The 27,648-nt window shown below is 30.8% G+C and overlaps 1 protein-coding gene across 30 annotated transcripts in view; it reads right to left on the bottom strand.

Annotated features, from left to right (window-relative positions):
* The window catches only part of nbeaa (neurobeachin a), a 268,148-nt gene that overhangs the window by 112,301 nt on the left and 128,199 nt on the right, over positions 1-27,648 (bottom strand). For all 30 annotated transcript variants that reach the window (XM_061931155.2, XM_061931156.2, XM_061931157.2 and 27 more), the window contains exons 9-19: positions 24,334-24,531; positions 22,401-22,534; positions 22,221-22,329; positions 22,000-22,152; positions 14,279-14,447; positions 9,382-9,461; positions 7,159-7,221; positions 6,722-6,819; positions 958-1,050; positions 757-865; positions 596-677 (exon numbers count right to left, since the gene is read on the bottom strand). In XM_061931155.2, coding sequence (XP_061787139.2) covers positions 596-677; positions 757-865; positions 958-1,050; positions 6,722-6,819; positions 7,159-7,221; positions 9,382-9,461; positions 14,279-14,447; positions 22,000-22,152; positions 22,221-22,329; positions 22,401-22,534; positions 24,334-24,531 — 1,288 coding nt within the window. The remainder of the gene's footprint in view (positions 1-595; positions 678-756; positions 866-957; positions 1,051-6,721; positions 6,820-7,158; positions 7,222-9,381; positions 9,462-14,278; positions 14,448-21,999; positions 22,153-22,220; positions 22,330-22,400; positions 22,535-24,333; positions 24,532-27,648) is intronic.

Genomic DNA, 27,648 nt, shown 5'->3' with positions numbered 1-27,648 from the left:
TTAGCACGATTGATTAGCGTCTACAGTAGTTAGATAGGACAACATTATAGATGATTTAGCAATGTTAGCATTAGCATCTAATTAGCATGATTGATTAGCATCTACAGTAGTTAGATAGAACAACATTACGGATAAGTTAGCAACGTTAGCATTAGCAACTAATTAGCATGATTGATTAGTGTCTACAGTAGTTAGATAGAACAACATTACGGATAAGTTAGCAACGTTAGCATTAGCATCTAATTAGCATGACTGATTAGTGTCTACAGCAGTTAGATATAACATTATAGCTAAGTTAGCAATGTTAGCATTAGCATCTAATTAGTATAATTGATTAACAGCTAATTAGATATGACAAAATAATGATAGGTATTAAGTTAGCATCTAATTAATGCTTTTTATTGAACATTAGTTTATTAAAATGTAATTAGATTACAGATGCTAAGTTAGCAACATTAGCATCATAACGAACACCAATTAGATGAAAACATTCCAGATAGATATAATGTTAGCATGATTAATTTAATTAGACATGCTAGCATGTTAGCATTAGTCGCGTTACCATAGCAACGTTATCCATCGGGGGGGGACTTACTGGGGTTTTGAATCTTGATGGTGGAGTCGGGCTCGGGGTGTGGCTTGTGGACCACCTGGGTGCACACCTGCTCCGTCAGGATCTGGAAGCGGAGGAACAGGACGGGGTGGGGGGGGGAGTGAGGGCTGGGCGCCGTGGCAACGAGCGGGCCAACCACGTACCTCGTACAGAGTGTTGTAGGTGGTGATGGAGACGTTGTTGGTGTGCATCATCAGCCTCTCACCCAGCAGCGTGAACAGACTGTGGGTGTGCATGATCTCCACCTTCCTCCTGCACACACACAACAACAACAACAACAACAGGGAGCGTTTCATTCGTAAGCAGGGGCACATTCAGCGGGTGGAGACGGAGGGAGAACTGACTTGTGTCCCAGGTGCTTGAGGAAGTATCCGAGTACTTTGAGGGCCTGGACTCGAATACTCTCGCTCTTGGAGGCCAGCAGCTTGCAGATCACCCTGGAACACATAATAATAATCATCGTTTTAATAATAATATTAATAAATCAATGTTGTTATGAATTATTGATCCAATTACTTCACATCAAATATTACACTTTTGAAATATTTGTTGGGAAAAACAAATACATATTTTTGTGTGTTTGCCCCAAAAAAACTAATTCTAAACCTTAAACATACAAAATAATAATAATAGAAACTTATAGTGAGATTTAAGTGTTGAAAGTAAAATAAATAAAATATTTATGACTTATTTTGAACATTTATGAATGGGCTCCTTCATAATAATAATAGTAATAATAATAATAATGAATAAAATCAATGTTATGAATTATTGACTTTTTTAAAGCTTTAATTACTTCATAATAAAATATTCACTTTGAATTTTTTATTTTGGATATTTTGTTTATTTGCCATAAAGGTTTTCTATTAAAAAAGGGCAAAAAACAAAAATAAATAATAATAAAAACTTATAATCAATGTATAGATCTGAAGTTTATCTAGACATTTAAGTGTTGAAAGTACAAGAATAATAATAAATAAATAAAAAATTAATATATATACAGAAAGGGCATAAAACATTAAAAAAATAAATACTTATAATGAATGTATATATCTGAAATTGATTTAGACTATAATAATAATAATAATAATGGATATATGGATTATTTTTAACATTTATGAATGAGCATAATAATAATAAAAACACGATACTAAAAATGAATCAAAATCATTGTTGTTATGAATTATTGATCTACTTAAGACTACAATTACTTCACATCAAATATTACACTTTAAAATATTTGTTGGGGAAAAAAAATACATATTTTGTGTGTTTGCAAAAAAAAAACTAATTCTAAACCTTAAACATACAAAATAATAATAAAAATGTATAATCGATGAGTGGATCTGAAGTTGATCTACATTTAAGTGTTGAAAGTAAAACAAAAATAATATTTATGACTTATTTTTAACACTTGTGAATGGGCTCCTCCATAATAATAATAATAATAATCAAAATCAATGTTATGAATTATTGACTTATTTATTCACATTAAAAAAATAACTGACATTTTTTTGGTGGAAGAAATACATATGTTGTTTGTTTGCCATAAAAAAATAAAAAAGTTTTCTTTGTTTCATGCCCTTTTTGTCAAAGAAACAAAAAAAATAAAAATAAAAACATATATATATATATATATATATATATATATATATATATATATATATATATATATATATATATGTGTGTGTGTGTGTTTTTATTTTTATTTGGGATCCCCAAGAAAACAATAATAATAATAATAATAATAATAATGAATCAAAATCAATCAATGTTATGAATTATTAACTTATTCAAAGCTCCAATTACTTCACATCAAATATTACACTTTATATTGTGTATAAAAATATATATATTTTGTATTTTTGCAATAAAAAAATAGTATTTTTTTTTACTAAAAAGGCTTAAAACAAAACAAAAAATAAATAATAAAAACAAATTATAATCTATGTATAGATTCGAAGTTGATCTAGAGATTTAAGTGTTGACAGTACAAAAAAAAAAATAAAAAAAAATATATATATATATATATATATATATATATATATATATATATATATATGTACACACTACACACACACACACACATCCTATTTTTATTTTGATCCCCAAGAAAACAATACTAATAATAATAAATCAAAATCAATGTTGTTATGATTTATTTACCTATTGAAGGCTCCAATTACTTCACATCAAATATTACACTTTATATTGTGTATAAAAATATATATATTTTGTATATTTGCAATAAAAAAATATTATTTTTTTTTACTAAAAAGGCTTAAAACAAAACAAAAAATAAATAATAAAAACAAATTATAATCTATGTATAGATTCGAAGTTGATCTAGAGATTTAAGTGTTGACAGTACAAAAAAAAAAAAAAAAAAAAATATATATATATATATATATATATATATATATATGTACACACTACACACACACACACATCCTATTTTTATTTTGATCCCCAAGAAAACAATACTAATAATAATAAATCAAAATCAATGTTGTTATGATTTATTTACCTATTGAAGGCTCCAATTACTTCACATCAAATATTACACTTTATATTGTGTATAAAAATATATATATTTTGTATATTTGCAATAAAAAAATATTATTTTTTTTACTAAAAAGGCTTAAAACAAAACAAAAAATAAATAATAAAAACAAATTATAATCTATGTATAGATTCGAAGTTGATCTAGAGATTTAAGTGTTGACAGTACAAAAAAAAAAAAAAAAAAAAAATATATATATATATATATATATATATATATATGTACACACTACACACACACACACATCCTATTTTTATTTTGATCCCCAAGAAAACAATACTAATAATAATAAATCAAAATCAATGTTGTTATGATTTATTTACCTATTGAAGGCTCCAATTACTTCACATCAAATATTACACTTTATATTGTGTATAAAAATATATATATTTTGTATATTTGCAATAAAAAAATATTATTTTTTTTACTAAAAAGGCTTAAAACAAAACAAAAAATAAATAATAAAAACAAATTATAATCTATGTATAGATTCGAAGTTGATCTAGAGATTTAAGTGTTGACAGTACAAAAAAAAAAAAAAAAAAAAAAAAAATATATATATATATATATATATATATATATATATATATATATATATATATATATATATATGTACACACTACACACACACACACATCCTATTTTTATTTTGATCCCCAAGAAAACAATACTAATAATAATAAATCAAAATCAATGTTGTTATGATTTATTTACCTATTGAAGGCTCCAATTACTTCACATCAAATATTACACTTTATATTGTGTATAAAAATATATATATTTTGTATTTTTGCAATAAAAAAATATTATTTTTTTTTACTAAAAAGGCTTAAAACAAAACAAAAAATAAATAATAAAAACAAATTATAATCTATGTATAGATTCGAAGTTGATCTAGAGATTTAAGTGTTGACAGTACAAAAAAAAAAAAAAAAAAAAAAATATATATATATATATATATATATATATATATATATATATATATATATATATATGTACACACTACACACACACACACATCCTATTTTTATTTTGATCCCCAAGAAAACAATACTAATAATAATAAATCAAAATCAATGTTGTTATGATTTATTTACCTATTGAAGGCTCAAATTATAATCTATGTATAGATTAGAAGTTGATCTAGAGATTTAAGTGTTGACAGTACAAAAAAAAAAAAAAAATATATATATATATATATATATATATATATATATATATATATATATATATATATATATATATATATATGTACACACTACACACACACACACATCCTATTTTTATTTTGATCCCCAAGAAAACAATACTAATAATAATAAATCAAAATCAATGTTGTTATGATTTATTTACCTATTGAAGGCTCCAATTACTTCACATCAAATATTACACTTTATATTGTGTATAAAAATATATATATTTTGTATATTTGCAATAAAAAAATATTTTTTTTTTTACTAAAAAGGCTTAAAACAAAACAAAAAATAAATAATAAAAACAAATTATAATCTATGTATAGATTCGAAGTTGATCTAGAGATTTAAGTGTTGACAGTACAAAAAAAAAAAAAAAAAAATATATATATATATATATATATATATATATATATATATGTACACACTACACACACACACACATCCTATTTTTATTTTGATCCCCAAGAAAACAATACTAATAATAATAAATCTAAATCAATGTTGTTATGATTTATTTACCTATTGAAGGCTCCAATTACTTCACATCAAATATTACACTTTATATTGTGTATAAAAATATATATATTTTGTATTTTTGCAATAAATTTTTTTTTTTTTTTTTTTACTAAAAAGGCTTAAAACTAAACAAAAAATAAATAATAAAAACAAATTATAATCTATGTATAGATTCGAAGTTGATCTAGAGATTTAAGTGTTGACAGTAAAAAAAAAAAAAATATATATATATAAAATATATATATATATATATATGTATATATATATATATATATATACATATATATATATATATATATATATATATATATATATATATGTACACACTACACACACACACACATCCTATTTTTATTTTGATCCCCAAGAAAACAATACTAATAATAATAAATAAAAATCAATGTTGTTATGATTTATTTACCTATTGAAGGCTCCAATTACTTCACATCAAATATTACACTTTATATTGTGTATAAAAATATATATATTTTGTATTTTTGCAATAAAAAAATATTATTTTTTTTTACTAAAAAGGCTTAAAACAAAACAAAAAATAAATAATAAAAACAAATTATAATCTATGTATAGATTCGAAGTTGATCTAGAGATTTAAGTGTTGACAGTAAAAAAAAATAAAAAATAAAAAATAAAAAATATATATATATATGTATATATATATATATATATATATATATACATATATATATATATATATATATATATATATATATATATATATATATATATATATATATATATATATATGTACACACTACACACACACACACATCCTATTTTTATTTTGATCCCCAAGAAAACAATACTAATAATAACAAATAAAAATCAATGTTGTTATGATTTGTTTACCTATTGAAGGCTCCAATTACTTCACATCAAATATTACACTTTATATTGTGTATAAAAATATACATATTTTGTATTTTGGCAATTAAAAAAAAATTTATATTATTTTTTTTTTTCCTAAAAAGGCTTAAAACAAAAACAAAAAATAAAAAATACAAACAAATTATAATCTATGTACAGATCTAAAGTTGATCTAGAGATTTAAGTGTTGACAGTAAAAAAAAAAAAAAATAAAAAAAAAAATACTATATACATACATACATATATATATATTTTATTTTTATTTTGATCCCCAAGAAAACAATAATAATAATAATAAAGAATCAAAATCAATGTTGTTATGAATTATTTACCTATTGAAGGCTCCATTCACTTCACATCAAATATTACACTTTATATTGTGTATAAAAATACATATTTTGTATTTTTGCAATTACAAAAAACTTTATTATTATTATTATTTTTTTTAACTAAAAAGGCTTAAAACAAAAACTCAAAATTAATAATAATAAAAAATTATAATCTATGTATAGATTTGAAGTTGATCTAGAGATGTAAGTGTTGACAGTAAAAACAAAACAAAAAAGCAACATATATATATATATATATATACACACACACATATATCCTATTCTTATTTTGATCCCCAAGAAAACAATAATAATAATATAGAATCAAAATCAATGTTGTTATGAATGATTTACCTACTGAAGGCTCCAATTACTTCACATGAAATATTACACTTTATATTACGTATAAAAATATATTATATAATAAAAATATAAAATATATAATATAAATATATATAAATATAATATAAATATAAAATATATAAATATGTTTTTTAAGAAAAAGGGCATAAAAAACAACTTTATATGGACAGATAGATTTGAAGATTTAAGCCTTGGAAATCAAATCAATGATTTTTTAACATTTTTATAGCCGAGGACAAAGTTAGGACGCCCTCACCTGATGCCGTTCCTCTGGTCGAAGGCAGGTATCATGGAGGCAGGGTGCTCCGACATCAACGCCACCAGCAGCTGCAGCACGTCGTGAATGTTCTCGTCCTGCACACCACTCACCATCTTTACCACTAACACTCATCATCTTTACCACTACCACTCATCATCTTTACCACTACCACTCATCATCTTTACCACTACCACTCATCATCTTTACCACTACCACTCATCATGTTTACCACTACCACTCATCATGTTTACCACTACCACTCATCATCTTTACCACTACCACTCATCATGTTTACCACTACCACTCATCATGTTTACCACTACCACTCATCATGTTTAACACTACCACTCATCATGTTTACCACTACCACTCATCATGTTTACCACTACCACTCACCATCTTTACCACTACCACTCATCGTGTTTACCACTCACCTCGTGCATGGTCAGCAGGTAGTTGAGCACACTCTGCAGCTCGTCCTCCTTCACCCCGCGGTCCTGACAACATCAAATACCTTTTTACACGCTACATGCTAATCTTTTAGGTGAAGCTACACGCTACATGCTAATCATTTAGGTGAAGCTACACGCTAATCATTTAAGTGAAGCTACACGCTACATGCTAATCATTTAGGTGAAGCTACACACTACATGCTAATTATTTAGGTGAAGCTACATGCTACATGCTAATCTTTTAGGTGAAGCTACACGCTACATGCTAATCATTTAGGTGAAGCTACACGCTACATGCTAATCATTTAGGAGAAAGTACACACTAAACTTTTGAAAGAAACTACATGTTACATGCTAAACTCTAAGAGAAACTACATGCTAAACATTTAAGAGAAACTACATGCAACAATTTTTAAGAGAAACGACACACTAAACCTTTGAAAGAAACTACATGTTACATGCTAAACTTAAAGAGAAACTACATGCTAAACATTTAAAAGAAACTACGTGCTATATGCAACAATTTTAAGAGAAACTACACACTAAACTTTTGAAAGAAACTATATGTTACATGCTAAACTCTAAGAGAAACTACATGCTAAACATTTAAGAGAAACTACATACTATATGCAAAAAGTAGTAAGAGAAACTACTCGCTAAACTTTTGAAAAAACTACATGATACATGCTAAACTTTTAAGAGAAACTACATGCTAACTACATGCTAAACTTTTGAAAGAAACTACATGTTACATGCTAAACTCTAAGAGAAACTACATGCTAAACATTTAACAGAAACTACATGCAACAATTTTTAAGAGAAACAACACACTAAACTTTTGAAAGAAACTACATGTTACATGCTAAACTTAAAGAGAAACTACATGCTAAACATTTAAAAGAAACTACGTGCTATATGCAACAATTTTAAGAGAAACTACACGCTAAACTTTTGAAAAAAACTACATGATACATGCTAAACTTTTAAGAGAAACTGCATGCTAAACTTTTGAAAGAAACTACGTGATACAAGTTGAACTTTAAGAGAAACTACATGCTAAATTTTTGAAAAAAACTGCATGCTACATGTTAAACTTTTGAAAGAAACAGCACATTACATGCTAAACTTTAAGAGAAACTACATGCTAAACCTTTGAAAGAAAATACATGATACATGTTGAACTTTAAGATAAACTACATGCTAAACTTTTGAAATAAACAGCACGTTACATGCTAAACTTGAAGAGGAACTACATGCTAAACATTTAAGAGAAACTACATGCTAAACCTTTGAAAAAACAACCTGCTACATGCTAAACTTTTAAGAGAAACTGCATGCTAAACTTTTGAAAGAAACTACATGCTAAACTTTTAAGAGAAACTACATGCTAAACTTTTGAAAGAAACCACATGCTACATGCTAAACTTTTGAAAGAAACTGCACGATACATGCTAAACTTTAAGAGAAACTACATGCTACACATTTAAGAGAAACTACATGCTACATGTTAAACTTTTGAAAGAAACAGCACGTTACATGCTAAACTTTAAGAGAAACTACATGCTACACATTTAAGAGACACATTTATGCTATATGCAAACATTTTAAGAGAAACTACATGCTAAACTTTTGAAAAAACTACATGCTAAACTTTGAAGAGAAACTACATGCTAAACTTTTGAAAGAAACTACATGATACATGCTGAACTTTAAGAGAAACCACATGCTACATGTTAAACTTTAAGATAAACCACATGCTAAACATTGAGAGAAACCACATGCTACATGCTAAACTTTAAGAGAAACCACATGTTACATGCTAAAAATTAAGAGAAACTACATGCTAAACTTTAAGAGAAACCACATGCTACATGCTAAACATTAAGAGAAACTACATGCTACATGCTAAACTTTTAAGCGAAACTATATGCTAAACTTTTAAAAGAAACTACATGCTACATGCTAAACTTTTGAAAGAAACTACATGCTACATGCTAAACATTAAGAGAAACTACATGCTACATGCTAAACTTTTGAAATAAGCTACTTGCTAAACTTTTGAAATAAGCTACTTGCTAAACTTTTGAAATGAGCTACATGCTAAACTTTTGAAATAAGCTACATGTGCTAGTTTTAAGAGAAAGCACAGGCTACACACGCTATAAGAAGATATTTTCGATGTGGGGCAGAGTGCACATGACCTACCTTGAGTATGAGCTGCTTGAGGAAGAGCAGCATGAAGGCTCGCAAAGAGATGATCTCTTTTTGGGACGGCCGTGGTCCATCTGAGGGGACACACACACACACACACACACACACACACACACACACACACACACACACACACACACACACACACACACACACACATTTGCAGGTAAATACATGTGTTTTATTCATTTTCAAAAAAATCAACATTATAAAATAAATGTATAAAAATATAATAAAACATCTTAATAATAATAGTTTATTTATCACAGGAAGTGCATAAATGTGTTGGAAATTGCCCTAAAATGGAGAAAGTCTGGGACTCAAGAAGCTCTCCTTCTTCCTACTCCTTCTCACACAACCTGGTAAGACGTGATGTTCCATATTTTATTTTTATTCATGTTCCAGATAAAATAATTCATGTAAATAAATGTAATGTATGTGATCTATTGTAAATACAAGTATGTGATTTAACGTAAATAAATATAATATGATTTAATGTAAATAAATGTAATGTATGTGATTTTATGTAAATAAATATAATGTGATTTAATGTAAATAAAAGTATGTGATTTAATGTAAATAAATGTAATGTATGTGATCTATTGTAAATAAAAGTATGCGATTTAATGTAAGTAAATGTTTTTTTTATTTAATTTAAATAAAAGTATGTGATTTAATGTATATAAATGTAAATAATGTGATTTAATGTAAATAAATAAATGTGATTTGATGTAAATAAAGTCATGTATGTGATTTAATGTAAATAAAAGTATGTGATTTAATGTAAATAAATGTAAAGTATATGATTTAATGTAAATAAAAGTAATTAATGTGATTTAATGCAAATAAAAGTATGTGATTTATTGTAAATAAACATAATTAGTGTGATTCAATGTAAATAAAAGTAAAGTATGTGATTTATTGTAAATAAAAGTAAAAAATGTGATTGAATGTAAATAAAAATAATTAATGTGATTGAATGTAAATACAATTATGTGATTTAATGTAAATAATGTGATTTAATGTAAATAAATAAATGTGATTTGATGTAAATAAATATAATATGATTTATGTAAATAAAGTAATGTATGTGATTTAATGTAAATAAAAGTATGTGATTTATTGTAAATAAACATAAAGTATGTGATTTAATGTAAATAAATAAATGTGATTTGATGTAAATAAATGTAATGTGATTTATGTAAATAAAAGTAAAGTATGTGATTTAATGTAAATAAATTAATGTGATTTTATGTAAATAAATATGTGATTTATGTAAATAAAGTAATGTATGTGATTTAATGTAAATAAAAGTATGTGATTTATTGTAAATAAACATAAAGTATGTGATTTAATGTAAATAAAAATAATTCATGTGATTTAATGTAAATAAAAGTAAAGTATGTGATTTAATGTAAATAAATAAATGTGATTTGATGTAAATAAAGTAATGTATGTGATTTAATGTAAATAAAAGTATGTGATTTATTGTAAATAAACATAAAGCATGTGATTTAATGTAAATAAAATTAATATATGTGATTTAATGCAAATAAAAGTATGTGATTTATTGTAAATAAACATAAAGTATGTGATTTAATGTAAATAAAAGTAATGTATGTGATTTAATGCAAATAAAAGTATGTGGTTTATTGTAAATAAACATAAAGTATGTGATTTAATGTAAATAAAAATAATTCATGTGATTTAATGTAAATAAAAGTAAAGTATGTGATTTATTGTAAATAAATGTAAAAAATGTGATGGAATGTAAATACAAATAATGTGATTGAATGTAAATAAAAGTATGTGATTTATTGTAAATAAATGTAAATAATGTGATTTAATGTAAATAAATAAATGTGATTTGATGTAAATAAATGTGATTTATGTAAATAAAGTAATGTATGTGATTTAATGTAAATAAAAGTATGTGATTTATTGTAAATAAACATAAAGTATGTGATTTAATGTAAGTAAAAATAATTCATGTGATTTAATGTAAATAAAAGTAAAGTATGTGATTTAATGTAAATAAATAAATGTGATTTGATGTAAATAAAGTAATGTATGTGATTTAATGTAAATAAAAGTAAAGTATGTGATTTAATATAAATAAAAGTCATATATGTGATTTAATGCAAATAAAAGTATGTGATTTATTGTAAATAAACATAAAGTATGTGATTTAATGTAAATAAAAGTAAAGTATGTGATTTAATGCAAATAAAAGTATGTGATTTATTGTAAATAAACATAAAGTATGTGATTTAATGTAAATAAAAGTAATATATGTGATTTAATGCAAATAAAAGTATGTGATTTATTGTAAATAAACATAAAGTATGTGATTTAATGTAAATAAAAATAATTCATGTGATTTAATGTAAATAAAAGTAAAGTATGTGATTTATTGTAAATAAATGTAAAAAATGTGATGGAATGTAAATACAAATAATTAATGTGATTGAATGTAAATAAAAGTATGTGATTTATTGTAAATAAATGTAAATAATGTGATTTAATGTAAATAAATAAATGTGATTTGATGTAAATAAATATGTGATTTATGTAAATAAAGTAATGTATGTGATTTAATGTAAATAAAAGTATGTGATTTATTGTAAATAAACAAAGTATGTGATTTAATGTAAATAAAAATAATTCATGTGATTTAATGTAAATAAAAGTAAAGTATGTGATTTAATGTAAATAAATAAATGTGATTTGATGTAAATAAATATAATGTGATTTATGCAAATAAAGTAATGTATGTGATTTAATGTAAATAAAAGTAAAGTATGTGATTTAATATAAATAAAAGTCATATGTGATTTAATGCAAATAAAAGTATGTGATTTATTGTAAATAAACATAAAGCATGTGATTTAATGTAAATAAAATTAATATATGTGATTTAATGCAAATAAAAGTATGTGATTTATTGTAAATAAACATAAAGTATGTGATTTAATGTAAATAAAAGTAATATATATGATTTAATGCAAATAAAAGTATGTGATTTATTGTAAATAAACATAAAGTATGTGATTTAATGTAAATACAAATAATTCATGTGATTTAATGTAAATAAAAGTAAAGTATGTGATTTAATGTAAATAAATAAATGTGATTTGATGTAAATAAATGTAATGTGATTTATGTAAATAAAGTAATGTATGTGATTTAATGTAAATAAAAGTAAAGTATGTGATTTAATGTAAATAAAAGTCATATATGTGATTTAATGCAAATAAAAGTATGTGATTTATTGTAAATAAACATAAAGTATGTGATTTAATGTAAATAAAAGTAATATATGTGATTTAATGCAAATAAAAGTATGTGATTTATTGTAAATAAACAAAGTATGTGATTTAATGTAAATAAAAATAATTCATGTGATTTAATGTAAATAAAAGTAAAGTATGTGATTTATTGTAAATACATGTAAAAAATGTGATGGAATGTAAATACAAATAATTAATGTGATTGAATGTAAATACAATTATGTGATTTAATGTAAATAAATGTAAATAATGTGATTTAATGTAAATAAATAAATGTGATTTGATGTAAATAAATATGTGATTTATGTAAATAAAGTAATGTATGTGATTTAATGTAAATAAAAGTATGTGATTTATTGTAAATAAACAAAGTATGTGATTTAATGTAAATAAAAATAATTCATGTGATTTAATGTAAATAAAAGTAAAGTATGTGATTTAATGTAAATAAATAAATGTGATTTGATGTAAATAAATATAATGTGATTTAATGTAAATAAAAGTAAAGTATGTGATTTAATGCAAATAAAAGTATGTGATTTATTGTAAATAAACATAAAGCATGTGATTTAATGTAAATAAAAGTAATATATGTGATTTAATGTAAATAAAAGTAATATATGTGATTTAATGTAAATAAAAGTATGTGATTTATTGTAAATAAACATAAAGCATGTGATTTAATGTAAATAAAAGTAATATATGTGATTTAATGCAAATAAAAGTATGTGATTTATTGTAAATAAACATAAAGTATGTGATTTAATGTAAATAAAAATAATTCATGTGATTTAATGTAAATAAAAGTAAAGTATGTGATTTATTGTAAATAAATGTAAAAAAAAATGTGATGGAATGTAAATACAAATATTTAATGTGATTGAATGTAAATAAAAGTATGTGATTTATTGTAAATAAAATGATCTAATGTAAATAAAGAATGTGAGGTCACACACACACACACACACACACACACACACACACACACACACACACACACACACACACATAGAGTGTGTTGACATATTTGAGAGGTGACAGACTGTTAGCGTGCTAATCGCTAACATGGTAGTTAAATGAGGCTAAATCCCAGCAGTCAAAGACAACATGGCCTCCCAACACATCTGTCAATCAAGCCTGTCAGTCGCCATGGCGACTTGACGTGTGCAGAGGCCACGGGGTTGACCAAAGTAAAAGGGAGAGATGGCACGCACACACACACACACACACACACACACACACACACACACACACACACACACACACACACACACACACACACACACACACACACACACACACACACACACACACACACACAGGTGGAGGTGTTACCGAGGCCCTTGGGTGTGATGGCGCTGCAGTCCAGAGGGTGTACACACACACACACACACACACACACACACACACACACACACACACACACACACACACACACACACACACACACACGCGCACACACACACACACACACAGGTGGAGGTGTTACCGAGGCCCTTGGGTGTGATGGCGCTGCAGTCCAGAGGGTGTACACACACACACACACACACACACACACACACACACACACACGCACACACACACAGAGGTGGAGGTGTTACCGAGGCCCTTGGGTGTGATGGCGCTGCAGTCCAGAGGGTGTACGGCCCAGTAGTAGTACTTGAGCGTGTGCATGAGCTGCAGCACCGTGCCCACACGCCTGATGGTGGAGTAGATGGTTGCCGTGCCGATGAACTCTGACGACAGGTAGGTGTAGAGAGACAGCTGCACCTGCAAACACATCATACTCAAGTTACATGCTAAACTTTTAACACAAGCTACATGCTAAAACTTTTAACACAAGCTACATGCTAAAATTTTAACACAAGCTACATGCTAAAATTTTGACACAAGCTACATGCTAAAACTTTTAACACAAGCTACATGCTAAACTTTTAACACAAGCTACATGCTAAAAATTTTAACACAAGCTACATGCTAAACTTTTAACACAAGCTACATGCTAAACTTTTAACACAAGCTACATGCTAAACTTTTTAGAGAAGCTACTTGCTAAACTTTGAAGACAAGCTACATGCTAAAAATTTTTAGAGAAGCTACATGCTAAACTTTTTAGAGAAGCTATATGCTCCACTTTTAAGACAAGCTACATGCTAAACTTTTAAGACAAGCAACATGCTAAACTTTTTAGAGAAGCTACATGCTAAACTTTTAAGACAAGCTACATGCTAAACTTTTAACACAAGCTACATACTAAAATTTTAACACAAGCTACATGCTAAACTTTTAACACAAGCTACATGCTAAAACTTTTAACACAAGCTACATGCTAAAATTTTAACACAAGCTACATGCTAAAATTTTGACACAAGCTACATGCTAAAACTTTTAACACAAGCTACATGCTAAACTTTTAACACAAGCTACATGCTAAAAATTTTAACACAAGCTACATGCTAAACTTTTAACACAAGCTACATGCTAAACTTTTAACACAAGCTACATGCTAAACTTTTTAGAGAAGCTACTTGCTAAACTTTTAAGACAAGCTACATACTAAAATTTTTAGAGAAGCTACATGCTAAACTTTTTAGAGAAGCTATATGCTCCACTTTTAAGACAAGCTACATGCTAAACTTTTAAGACAAGCTACATACTAAACTTTTTGGAGAAGCTATATGCTACACTTTTAAGACAAGCAACATGCTAAACTTTTTAGAGAAGCTACATGCTAAACTTTTAACACAAGCTACATGCTAAACTTTTAACACAAGCTACATGCTAAACTTTTTAGAGAAGCTACTTGCTAAACTTTTAAGACAAGCTACATGCTAAAATCTTAGAGAAGCTACATGCTAAACTTTTTAGAGAAGCTACATGCTAAACTTTTAAGACAAGCTACATGCTAAACTTTTAACAAGCTACATGCTAAACTTTTAGAGAAGCTACTTGCTAAACTTTTAAGACAAGCTACATACTAACATTTTTAGAGAAGCTACATGCTAAACTTTTTAGAGAAGCTATATGCTCCACTTTTAAGACAAGCTACATGCTAAACTTTTAAGACAAGCTACATGCTCAACTTTTTAGAGAAGCTACATGCTACACTTTTAAGACAAGCAACATGCTAAACTTTTTAGAGAAGCTACATGCTAAACTTTTAACACAAGCTACATGCTAAACTTTTTAGAGAAGCTATATGCTCCACTTTTAAGACAAGCTACATGCTAAACTTTTAAGACAAGCAACATGCTAAACTTTTTAGAGAAGCTACATGCTAAACTTTTAAGACAAACTACATGCTAAAATTTTAAGACAAGCTACATGCTAAACTTTTAAGACAAGCTATATGCTAAACTTTTTAGAGAAGCTATATGCTAAACTTTTAACACAAGCTATATGCTTAATTTTTTAGAGAAGCTATATGCTAAACTTTTAACACAAGCTATATGCTAACATTTTTAGAGAAGCTATATGCTCCACTTTTAACACAAGCTATTTGCTAAAATTTTTAGAGAAGCTATATGCTCCACTTTTAAGACAAGGTATATGCTAAACTTTTAACACAAGCTATATGCTAAACTTTTAAGACAACCTACATGCTAAACTTTTTAGAGAAGCTACATGCTACACTTTTAAGACCAACAACATGCTAAACTTTTTAGAGAAGCTACATGCTAAACTTTTAAGACAAGCTACATGCTAAAATGTTAAGACAAGCTACATGCTAAACTTTTTAGAGAAGCTACATGCTACACTTTTAAGACAAGCTACATGCTAAAATTTTAAGACAAGCTACATGCTAAACTTTTAACACAAGCGACATGCTAAACTTTTTAGAGAAGCTATATGCTAAACTTTTAACACAAGCTATATGCTAACATTTTTAGAGAAGCTATATGCTCCACTTTTAAGACAAGCTACATGCTAAACTTTTAAGACAAGCTACATGCTAAACTTTTTAGAGAAGCTATATGCTACACTTTTAACACAAGCTACATGCTACAAGGTAAGCTTTTTAGAGAAGCTACAATCTTAACTTTTAAGAGAAGCTACATGCTAAACTTTTAAGACAAGCTACATGTTAAAACTTTTAAGACAAACGACATGCTAAACCTTTTAGAGAAGCTACATACTAAACTTTTAGGAGAAGCTATATGCTAAACTTTTTAGAGAAGCTACATGCTAAACTTTGAAGAAAAACGACATGCTAAACTTTTAAGAGAAGCTACATGCTAAACTTTTAAGAAAAACGACATGCTAAACTTTTAAGAGAAGCTATATGCTAAACTTTTTAGAGAAGCTACATGCAAAACTTTTAAGACAAACAACATGCTAAACTTTTTAGAGAAGCTATATGCTACACTTTTAACACAAGCTACATGCTACAAGGTAAGCTTTTTAGAGAAGCTACAATCTTAACTTTTAAGAGAAGCTACATGCTAAACTTTTAAGACAAGCTACATGTTAAACTTTTAAGACAAACGACATGCTAAACCTTTTAGAGAAGCTACATACTAAACTTTTAGGAGAAGTTATTTGCTAAACTTTTTAGAGAAGCTACATGCTAAACTTTGAAGAAAAACGACATGCTAAACTTTTAAGAGAAGCTATATGCTAAACTTTTTAGAGAAGCTACATGTTAAACTTTTTAGAAAAGCTACATGTTAAACTTTTTAGAGAAGCTACATGCTAAACTTTTAAGACAAACAACATGCTAAACTTTTAAGACAAACAACATGCTAAACTTTTTAGAGAAGCTATATGCTACACTTTTAACACAAGCTACATGCTACAAGGTAAGCTTTTTAGAGAAGCTACAATCTTAACTTTTAAGAGAAGCTACATGCTAAACTTTTAAGACAAGGTACATGCTAAACTTTTAAGAAAAACTACATGCTAAACTTTTAAGAGACGCTACATGCTAAACTTTTAAGACAAGGTACATGCTAAACTTAAGAAAAACTACATGCTAAACTTTTAAGAGAAGTTACATGCCAAACTTTTAAGACAAGGTACATGCTAAACTTTTAAGAAAAACTACATGCTAAACTTTAAAAAAAAACAACCACATGCTAAACTTTTTAGAGAAGTTACATGCTAAACTTTTAAGACAAGCTACATGCTAAACTTTTTAGAGAAGCTATATGCTACACTTTTAACACTAGCTACATGCTGCAAGGTACGCTTTTTAGGCAAGCTACAATCTTAACTTTTAAGACAAGCTACATGCTAAACTTTTTAGAGAAGCTATATGCTACACTTTTAAGACAAGTTACATGCTAAACTGTTTAGAGAAGCTACATGCTAAACTTTTAAGACAAGCTACATGCTAAACTTTTAAGAAAAACAACATGCTAAACTTTTTAGAGAAGCTACATGTTAAACTTTGAAGAAAAACAACATGCTAAACCTTTAAGAAAAACATGCTACATGTTAAACCTTTAAGAGAAACCACGTTATACATGCTAAACCTTTAAGAGAAACCACGTTATACATGCTAAACCTTTAGGAGAAGCTACATGCTAAACCTTTGAGAGAAACTACATGTTACATTTTGAAGAGAAACCTCATGCTACATGCTAAACCTTTAAGAGAAGCTACATGCTAAACCTTTAAGAGAAACCACATTATACATGCTAAACCTTTAGGAGAAGCTACATGCTAAACCTTTAGGAGAAGCTACATGCTAAACCTTTAATAGAAGCTACATGCTAAATGCTAAACCTTTAAGAGAAACTACAAGTTACATTTTGAAGAGAAACCACGTGCTAAACCTTTAGGAGAAGTACATGCTAAACCTTTAAGAGAAGCTACATGCTAAATGCTAAACCTTTGAGAGAAACTACATGTTCAATTTTGAAGAGAAACCACATGCTACATGCTAAAGCTTTAAGAGAAGCTACATGCTAAACCTTTAGGAGAAGCTACATGCTACATGCTAAACCTTTGAGAGAAACTACATGTTACATTTTGAAGAGAAACCACATGCTACATGCTAAATGCTAAACCTTTGAGAGAAACTACATGTTCAATTTTGAAGAGAAACCACATGCTACATGCTAAACCTTTGAGAAGCTACATGCTACAGACTAAACCTTTAAGAGCAACCACATGCTACATGCTAAACCTTTAAGAGAAGCTACATGCTAAACCTTTAGAAAAAGCTACATGCTAAACCTTTAAGAGAAGCTACATGCTAAATGCTAAACCTTTGAGAGAAACTACATGTTCAATTTTGAAGAGAAACCACATGCTGCATTCTAAACCTTTAAGGGAAGCTACATGCTACAAGCTAAACATTTAAGAGCAACCGCATTATAAATGCTAAACCTTTGAGAGAAACTACATGTTAAATTGTGAAGAGAAACCACATGCTACATCTTTAAGAGAAACCACAAGCTATATGCTAAACCTTTAAGAGAAGCTACATGCTAAACATTTAAGAGAAACCACATGCTACATGCTAAACCTTTAAGAGAAGCTAAATGCTAAACATTTAAGAGAAACCACATTATACATGCTAAACCTTTAGGAGAAGCTACATGCTAAACCTTTAAGAGAAACCACATTATACATGCTAAACCTTTAGGAGAAGGTACATGCTAAACCTTTAAGAGAAACCACATTATACATGCTAAACCTTTAGGAGAAGCTACATGCTAAACATTTAAGAGAAACCACGTTATACATGCTAAACCATTAGGAGAAGCTACATGCTAAACCTTTAAGAGAAACCACATTATACATGCTAAACCTTTAGGAGAAGCTACATGCTAAACCTTTAAGAGAAACCACATTATACATGCTAAACCTTTAGGAGAAGCTACATGCTAAACCTTTAAGAGAAACTACATTATACATGCTAAACCTTTAGGAGAAGCTACATGCTAAACCTTTGAGAGAAACCACATGCTACATGCTAATCCTTTAGGAGAAGCTACATGCTAAACCTTTAAGAGAAACTACATTATACATGCTAAACCTTTAGGAGAAGCTACATGCTAAACCTTTGAGAGAAACCACATGCTACATGCTAATCCTTTAGGAGAAGCTACATGCTAAACCTTTAAGAGAAGCTACATGCTAAACCTATAAGAGAAACCACATGCTACATGCTAATCCTTTAGGAGAAGCTACATGCTAAACCTTTAAGAGAAGTTACTTGCTAAATGCTAAACCTTTAAGAGAAGCTACATGCTAACATTTAAGAGAAACCACATTATACATGCTAAACCTTTAGGAGAAGCTACATGCTAAACCTTTAAGAGAAACCACATTATACATGCTAAACCTTTAGGAGAAGCTACATGCTAAACCTTTAAGAGAAACCACATTATACATGCTAAACCTTTAGGAGAAGGTACATGCTAAACCTTTAAGAGAAACCACATTATACATGCTAAACCTTTAGGAGAAGCTACATGCTAAACCTTTAAGAGAAACTACATTATACATGCTAAACCTTTAGGAGAAGCTACATGCTAAACCTTTGAGAGAAACCACATGCTACATGCTAATCCTTTAGGAGAAGCTACATGCTAAACCTTTAAGAGAAGCTACATGCTAAACCTATAAGAGAAACCACATGCTACATGCTAATCCTTTAGGAGAAGCTACATGCTAAACCTTTAAGAGAAGTTACTTGCTAAATGCTAAACCTTTAAGAGAAGCTACATGCTAACATTTAAGAGAAACCACATTATACATGCTAAACCTTTAGGAGAAGCTACATGCTAAACCTTTAAGAGAAACCACATTATACATGCTAAACCTTTAGGAGAAGCTACATGCTAAACCTTTAAGAGAAACCACATTATACATGCTAAACCTTTAGGAGAAGGTACATGCTAAACCTTTAAGAGAAACCACATTATACATGCTAAACCTTTAGGAGAAGCTACATGCTAAACCTTTAAGAGAAACTACATTATACATGCTAAACCTTTAGGAGAAGCTACATGCTAAACCTTTGAGAGAAACCACATGCTACATGCTAATCCTTTAGGAGAAGCTACATGCTAAACCTTTAAGAGAAGCTACATGCTAAACCTATAAGAGAAACCACATGCTACATGCTAATCCTTTAGGAGAAGCTACATGCTAAACCTTTAAGAGAAGTTACTTGCTAAATGCTAAACCTTTAAGAGAAGCTACATGCTAACATTTAAGAGAAACCACATTATACATGCTAAACCTTTAGGAGAAGCTACATGCTAAACCTTTGAGAGAAACCACATGCTACATGCTAATCCTTTAGGAGAAGCTACATGCTAAACCTTTAAGAGAAGCTACATGCTAAACCTATAAGAGAAACCACATGCTACATGCTAATCCTTTAGGAGAAGCTACATGCTAAACCTTTAAGAGAAGTTACTTGCTAAATGCTAAACCTTTAAGAGAAGCTACATGCTAACATTTAAGAGAAACCACATTATACATGCTAAACCTTTAGGAGAAGCTACATGCTAAACCTTTAAGAGAAACCACATGCTACATGCTAATCCTTTAGGAGAAGCTACATGCTAAACCTATAAGAGAAGTTACTTGCTAAATGCTAAACCTTTAAGAGAAGCTACATGCTAACCTATAAGAGAAACCACATGCTACATGCTAATCCTTTAGGAGAAGCTACATGCTAAACCTTTAAGAGAAGTTACTTGCTAAATGCTAAACCTTTAAGAGAAGCTACATGCTAACATTTAAGAGAAACCACATTATACATGCTAAACCTTTAGGAGAAGCTACATGCTAAACCTTTGAGAGAAACCACATGCTACATGCTAATCCTTTAGGAGAAGCTACATGCTAAACCTTTAAGAGAAGCTACATGCTAAACCTATAAGAGAAACCACATGCTACATGCTAATCCTTTAGGAGAAGCTACATGCTAAACCTTTAAGAGAAGTTACTTGCTAAATGCTAAACCTTTAAGAGAAGCTACATGCTAACATTTAAGAGAAACCACATTATACATGCTAAACCTTTAGGAGAAGCTACATGCTAAACCTTTAAGAGAAACCACATGCTACATGCTAATCCTTTAGGAGAAGCTACATGCTAAACCTATAAGAGAAGTTACTTGCTAAATGCTAAACCTTTAAGAGAAGCTACATGCTAACCTATAAGAGAAACCACATGCTACATGCTAAACCTTTAGGAGAAGTTACATGCTAAACCTTTAAGAGACTACTTATATGCGATATAAGAGAACTTATGTGCTGATACGCAGTATAATCCCTTTGATAAATCTACTGTATCTCGTTGGTGGTACACACACACTTACACACACACACACACCTACACACACACACACACTTACCTTGGCAGGCGTGTGTATCCAGATGGCGGCGTTGAACAGGACGTGGTCACACAGCTGTTTGAGGAGCGGCGCCCCGTGAGGCAGACCGTCCAGGTACTTGGCGAAGGACAAGAACTGCTCCAGGACGGCCCGCGTGATGTGGACCCGCGAGGACTTCACAGACAGGAATCACAGTCAGAACAGTCACGTGGCTCCGCCCACACACGCTAAGCTCCACCCACCTTCTCCAGCAGGTAGCCGATGACCAGGAAGCCTTTGCCGCCCAGCATCTGCTCCTGCATGGCCACCGAGCTCTTCAGCAGCTCCACCAGGAAGGCCAGCAGCGTGGCGCTAAAAAGGGGGAGGGGCTTACAGCTCAACAACAGGGTTCAGGTGAGGAGAAAAGGTAAAGGTGTGCCCACCACACGCTGGTGTCCACTTGGCTGTCGTTCAGCTGCTTGTAGTCCAGCTGGGCGAAGAGCGGGAAGAGCACCTGGATGCCGCCGATGGAGTGGATGGCGCTGTGGATGGAGTGGGTCACGATGGCCTTCACGTCCTGCAGGGACACACCTCATCAGGCAGGTATACACCTCATCAGGCAGGTATACACCTCATCAGGCAGGTATACACCTCAACACTCTTTCAATGCTGCCCTTTGGCAGGTATACACCTCAGGGTCATATATTTTGCTATTTCACTCATGCTAACTCTGAGCACGTTATGGTAGCATGCTACTTTTTTTAATTTATTTTTTTTTAGCTAATTTTTATGGAGCCCTTAAACGGACATGGGGGGAAAAAAAGTTTTCTTTTTTTTTTTTTGTGTGTTTTTTTTAGACATGTATCTTGTGCGCACGAGATACATGTCCAAAAAAATAAAATAAAAAAAAAAGTATAATTTTTTTTTAATTTTTGTTTTTAGATACATGTCTAAAAAAAAATTTTTTTTTAAATTATATATATATATATATATTTTTTTTGTGTGTGTTTTTTTTAGACATGTATCTCGTGCGCACGAGATACATGTCAAAAAAAAAAAAAAGTCTAATTTTTTTACATTTTTATTTTTAGACATGTATCTCGTGCGCACGAGATACATGTCTAAAAATAAGAATTAAAAAAAATATTTTTTTTAAATAATTTTTTTTATTTTTTATTTTTAGACATGTATCTCGTGCGCACGAGATAAATGTCTAAAAAAAAAAAAAAAAAAAAAAGTATAATTTTTTTTTTTTTTTATTTTTAGACATGTATCTTGTGCGCACGAGATACAAGTCTAAAAAAAAAATTAAAAAAAATTATAATTTTTTTTAATTTTTATTTTTAGACATGTATCTCGTGCGCACGAGATACATGTCTAAAAAAAAAAAAAAAAAGTATAATTTTTATTTTTTTTTATTTTTAGACATGTATCTCGTGCGCACGAGATACATGTCTAAAAAAAAATTTTGAAGAGAAACAACATGCTACATGCTAAACCTTCAAGAGAAACCACATTATACATGCTAAACCTTTAGGAGAAGCTACATGCTAAACCTTTAAGAGAAGCTACATGCTAAATGCTAAACCTTTGAGAGAAACTACATGTTAAATTTTGAAGAGAACCCACATGCTACATGCTAAACCTTTAAGAGACGCTACATGCTACATGCTAAACCTTTAAGAGAAGCTACATGCTAAACCTTTGAGAGAAACTACATGTTACATTTTGAAGAGAAACCACATGCTACATGCTAAACCTTTAAAAGTCAAAAAAAAAAAAAAGTTTAATTTTTTTACATTTTTATTTTTAGACATGTATCTCGTGCGCACGAGATACATGTCTAAAAATAAAAAAAAATAAAAATTATACTTTTTTTTTTTTTTTTTTTTAGACATGTATCTCGTGCGCACGAGATACATGTCTAAAAATAAAAAAATAAAGTATAATTTTTTTTTTTAACTGTAAGCATGTTATTGTTAGCACAGTACTGTTCGAATGCTAGCCTCTTCAGGATGATACTTGTTAGCATTTTGATGTTAATATGCTAGCTTTTCTTTTTATAGCTAATTTCGTAGGTATACATATGCATCATATTTTGGTACTTGATGCATGCTAGCGTTTTAAAAACACATTTTACAGGTACACACCTCAGAGTAATATATTTTGGTACCTGACGCATGTTCCAGTTAGCATGTGAAAATTAGCATGTTAAGAGTTTTGAGCTAATTTAGCAGGTATACGCCTCAGTGTTGTATATTTTAGAATGTCACTAATGCTAACCGTGAGCATGCTGTTGTTAGCCTAGTACTGTTAGCACGCTAGCTTTTCTTTGAGCTCACTTTACTCGTACGGTGTGCGGCGGACGGCACCCACCTGCAGCATGAGGGCGTGCGGCGAGTGGACAAAGATGGAGGCGTTCTCCCGCGGCGAGGACTCCAGGCACAGCTGAGCGTCGGTGGCCTTGGCGTTGTACGTGAAGGAGATGGCGCTGGCCAGCTTGCCGTCGTACAACACCTGCTTGTGGTGCTCGGCCAGGTGGATGTCGCTCTCCGACTTGAACTTGAACGTGCTCTGCGCAGAGGGGGAGAAGGGCCCGGGGGGGTCAAGGCGGGAAAAATGGCGAGTGACAGGGGGAGGGGAGACATAGCTAAAGCCTATTCTAAGGAGCGGGGGTCATGTTATGCAGCAGCCCAGCACTGGGTCATAAACAGTTAAAAACAAAATGTGCTTGGAGCGGTGTCGAGTTTGCCCCCTCTCTCTGCTCATCCGCCTTATCTTCTTGGAGACTTCAGGTCCTGATACAGCCCCTCCCGCGGCCGTCCAGATCTGGAAAAACATACACTTCTACGGCAAGGCGCATCCCTTCACATTTGAACCGATACGGTACCTGGGAATCGATATCAGTACCAATTTCCGGTAAAAAAATATATTAAAAAATGAGCTAATTATGATAAGTGTGCTGTCCAGCTGTTGTAGCTTGTTTTTATTGTTACATTTGAGTCTAGTTTGCAATGCAGTAGCACTTCCAATACACTAGATGGCAGCACTGTATAGGCTACCTACTGTATGCTATGTTTGAAGTAGTACTAAAAGAAAGAACCGAGGTACCAATGAATTAAAAATGGTGCTATGATGCCTCTGAAAAATACCGGTACTGGTAAAACGAGCAGAGGCGCCCGTAAGGCAACGCTCGGAATACTTACAAGCAGAAACGGTGTGGAGGGAGAACGGACTAATTTCGCCTTAAAAAACTCACGATAACGTTGAAGCTATAAAAACACAGAAGGGGTGCTCAGCTCTTGCTCCCGTTAGCCGTTAGCGAGCTGGCGGCTAACGTCCATCCGCATTCTGCAGCATTTTAGCTACTTCTAATGTAAACGCTCCCGAATGTAAACAAAAGGGTGGATCCACACAGACATCGACTGTAACGATACCAAGCACAAGAGCCGTAAATATTGGTATCGGAACAACCCTAAGTAGGAAGTTGTGCCCTACAAAGTGGTTATACTGTGAGTATTGTACTTATTACGCAACAACTTCTTGATTATAACATCTTAACTGTAGTTTTCATGATCAAATTTGCAAGTGTTAAAATCGCCAATGCTAATAGTAGCCTGTCTATGGAAAATTCAATGTAAATTAGCATCAAGCTAGCCCACGTCGGAAGAGGGAAGCCTTACCTTACGTTCGGGTGTTTTCTCCCACGCATTATGCTTTGTTGGTGTTGGAAATGGCAACAGAGGGAGTTTGACTGAGTCCGCTCTCAGTGCTGCTTGAGTGATTGTTTTTATTTTAATTTATTCAAATTTTTTTACATGCTTTTTAGTCTGAAACCGGACGTGATGTCGTGTGCAACAAAAGGTATGGCTTGATTTTAATGAATCAATACCCGGTAGTACCGACAGAATACGGTTTTGTGCCTATAAAAGTACCGACTTCGGTACCCATCCCTACTTGTGGTAGACCACCACGAGGTATCCCGCTGGGCAGTCTACAGTAAATAACAACATGAAGAGGAGGGGGCGGGCTTAATTAAAACAACACTGCAGGTATGCACTGTACACACACACACAATATACAGTGTGTGTGTGTGTGTGTGTGTATGTGTGTGTGTGTGTGTGTGTGTGTGTGTGTGTGATGTTGAGTGGAGCAACAAGAAGACCTTGAACTGTTTCACTCTGCTGAAGGCTTGTTTTGCTGCTCGAGTGAAGCGTCTTTCTGTCTTTTTTTTTTTTACTCCTCATTACTGAGCATTGCACACACACACACACACACACACACACACACACACACACACACACACACACACACACACATTTCTCTTTAAAGAGTAAAAAGTGGAGAAGCAGCAGCGGGGGAGCGCGAGCTGGTGTGGCGCGCTAGCCAGCCTCCAAAGCCATCGTTTCAAGCACCAAGACCCTCATTGGCCACTTCTGGGCAGGCGAGGGACGCCATCACCCGTGTGACACCAGCACGCCAACGCTGGCGTGAAGACTTTGGAGTGTGTATTGTTTTAACCTGGGGTGTGTACTGTAAAACGGTGCTTCTGGGGTGGGGAAGGGGGAATTTCCGTAGTGTGTAATGAGAGGGTTTCAGTAGTGTGTATGAGAACATTTCAGAAGTGTGTATGAGAGGATTTGAGAAGTGTGTATTACAATTTCAGTAATGTGTATGAGAGAATTTCAGTAGTGTAAATGAGAGAATTTCAGTAGTGTGTATGAGAGCATTTTAGTAGTGTGGATGAGAGGGTTTCAGTAGTGAATGAGAGAATGTCAGTATTGTGTATGAGGATTTCAGTAGTGTGTATGAGAGAATATTAGTAATGTGTGAGAGGATTTCAGTAGTGTGAATGAGAGGATTTCAGAAGTGTGTACGAGAGGATTTCAGTAGTGTGTACGAGAGGATTTCAGAAGTTTGTATGAGAGACTTTCAATAGTGTGTATGAGATAATTTTAGTAATGTGTGTCAGAGGATTTCAGTAATGTGTATGAGAGAATTTCAGTAGCGTGTATGAGAGAATTTCAGTAGTGTGTATGAGAGAATTTTAGTAATGTGTGTGAGAGGATTTCAGTAGTGTGAATGAGAGGATTTCAGTAGTGTGTACGAGAGGATTTCAGAAGAGTTTATGAGAGACTTTCAATAGTGTGTGTGAGATCATTTTAGTAATGTGTATCAGAGGATTTCAGTAATGTGTATGAGAGAATTTCAGTAGTGTGTATGAGATAATTTCAGTAGTGTGTATGAGAGAATTTTAGCAATGTGTGTGAGAGGATTTCAGTAGTGTGTAAGAGAGAATTTCAGTAGTGTGTATGAGAGAATTTCAGTAGTGTGAATAAGAGAATCTCAGGAGTGTGTATGAGAGAATTTCAGAAGTGTATGAGAGAATTTCAGTAGTGTGTATAAGAGAATCTCAGGAGTGTGTATGAGAGAATCTCAGGAGTGTGTATGAGAGAATTTCAGTATTGTGTACAAGAGGATTCCATTAGTGTCTATGAGAGAATTTCAGTAGTGTGACCGCGGGGAACATGCTTTCAGTATCACGCAGTATCATACTTCAAACCACGTTTTGAAAACTGTGCCCTTCTTTTTAGAACTTTCAACCGGAAGTAAAAGAGTTAATTAAAAAAACTATAATAATAACATAACAACTATAATAATTAATAACATAACAATTATCATATTAATATA

The sequence above is a fragment of the Nerophis lumbriciformis genome, linkage group LG37 (assembly GCF_033978685.3).
Source record: "Nerophis lumbriciformis linkage group LG37, RoL_Nlum_v2.1, whole genome shotgun sequence".
In the NCBI taxonomy this organism is placed as follows: domain Eukaryota; kingdom Metazoa; phylum Chordata; class Actinopteri; order Syngnathiformes; family Syngnathidae; genus Nerophis; species Nerophis lumbriciformis.
The sequence above is the reverse complement of the archived record's forward strand: the minus strand, read 5'-3'. Positions and strand labels throughout refer to the sequence as shown.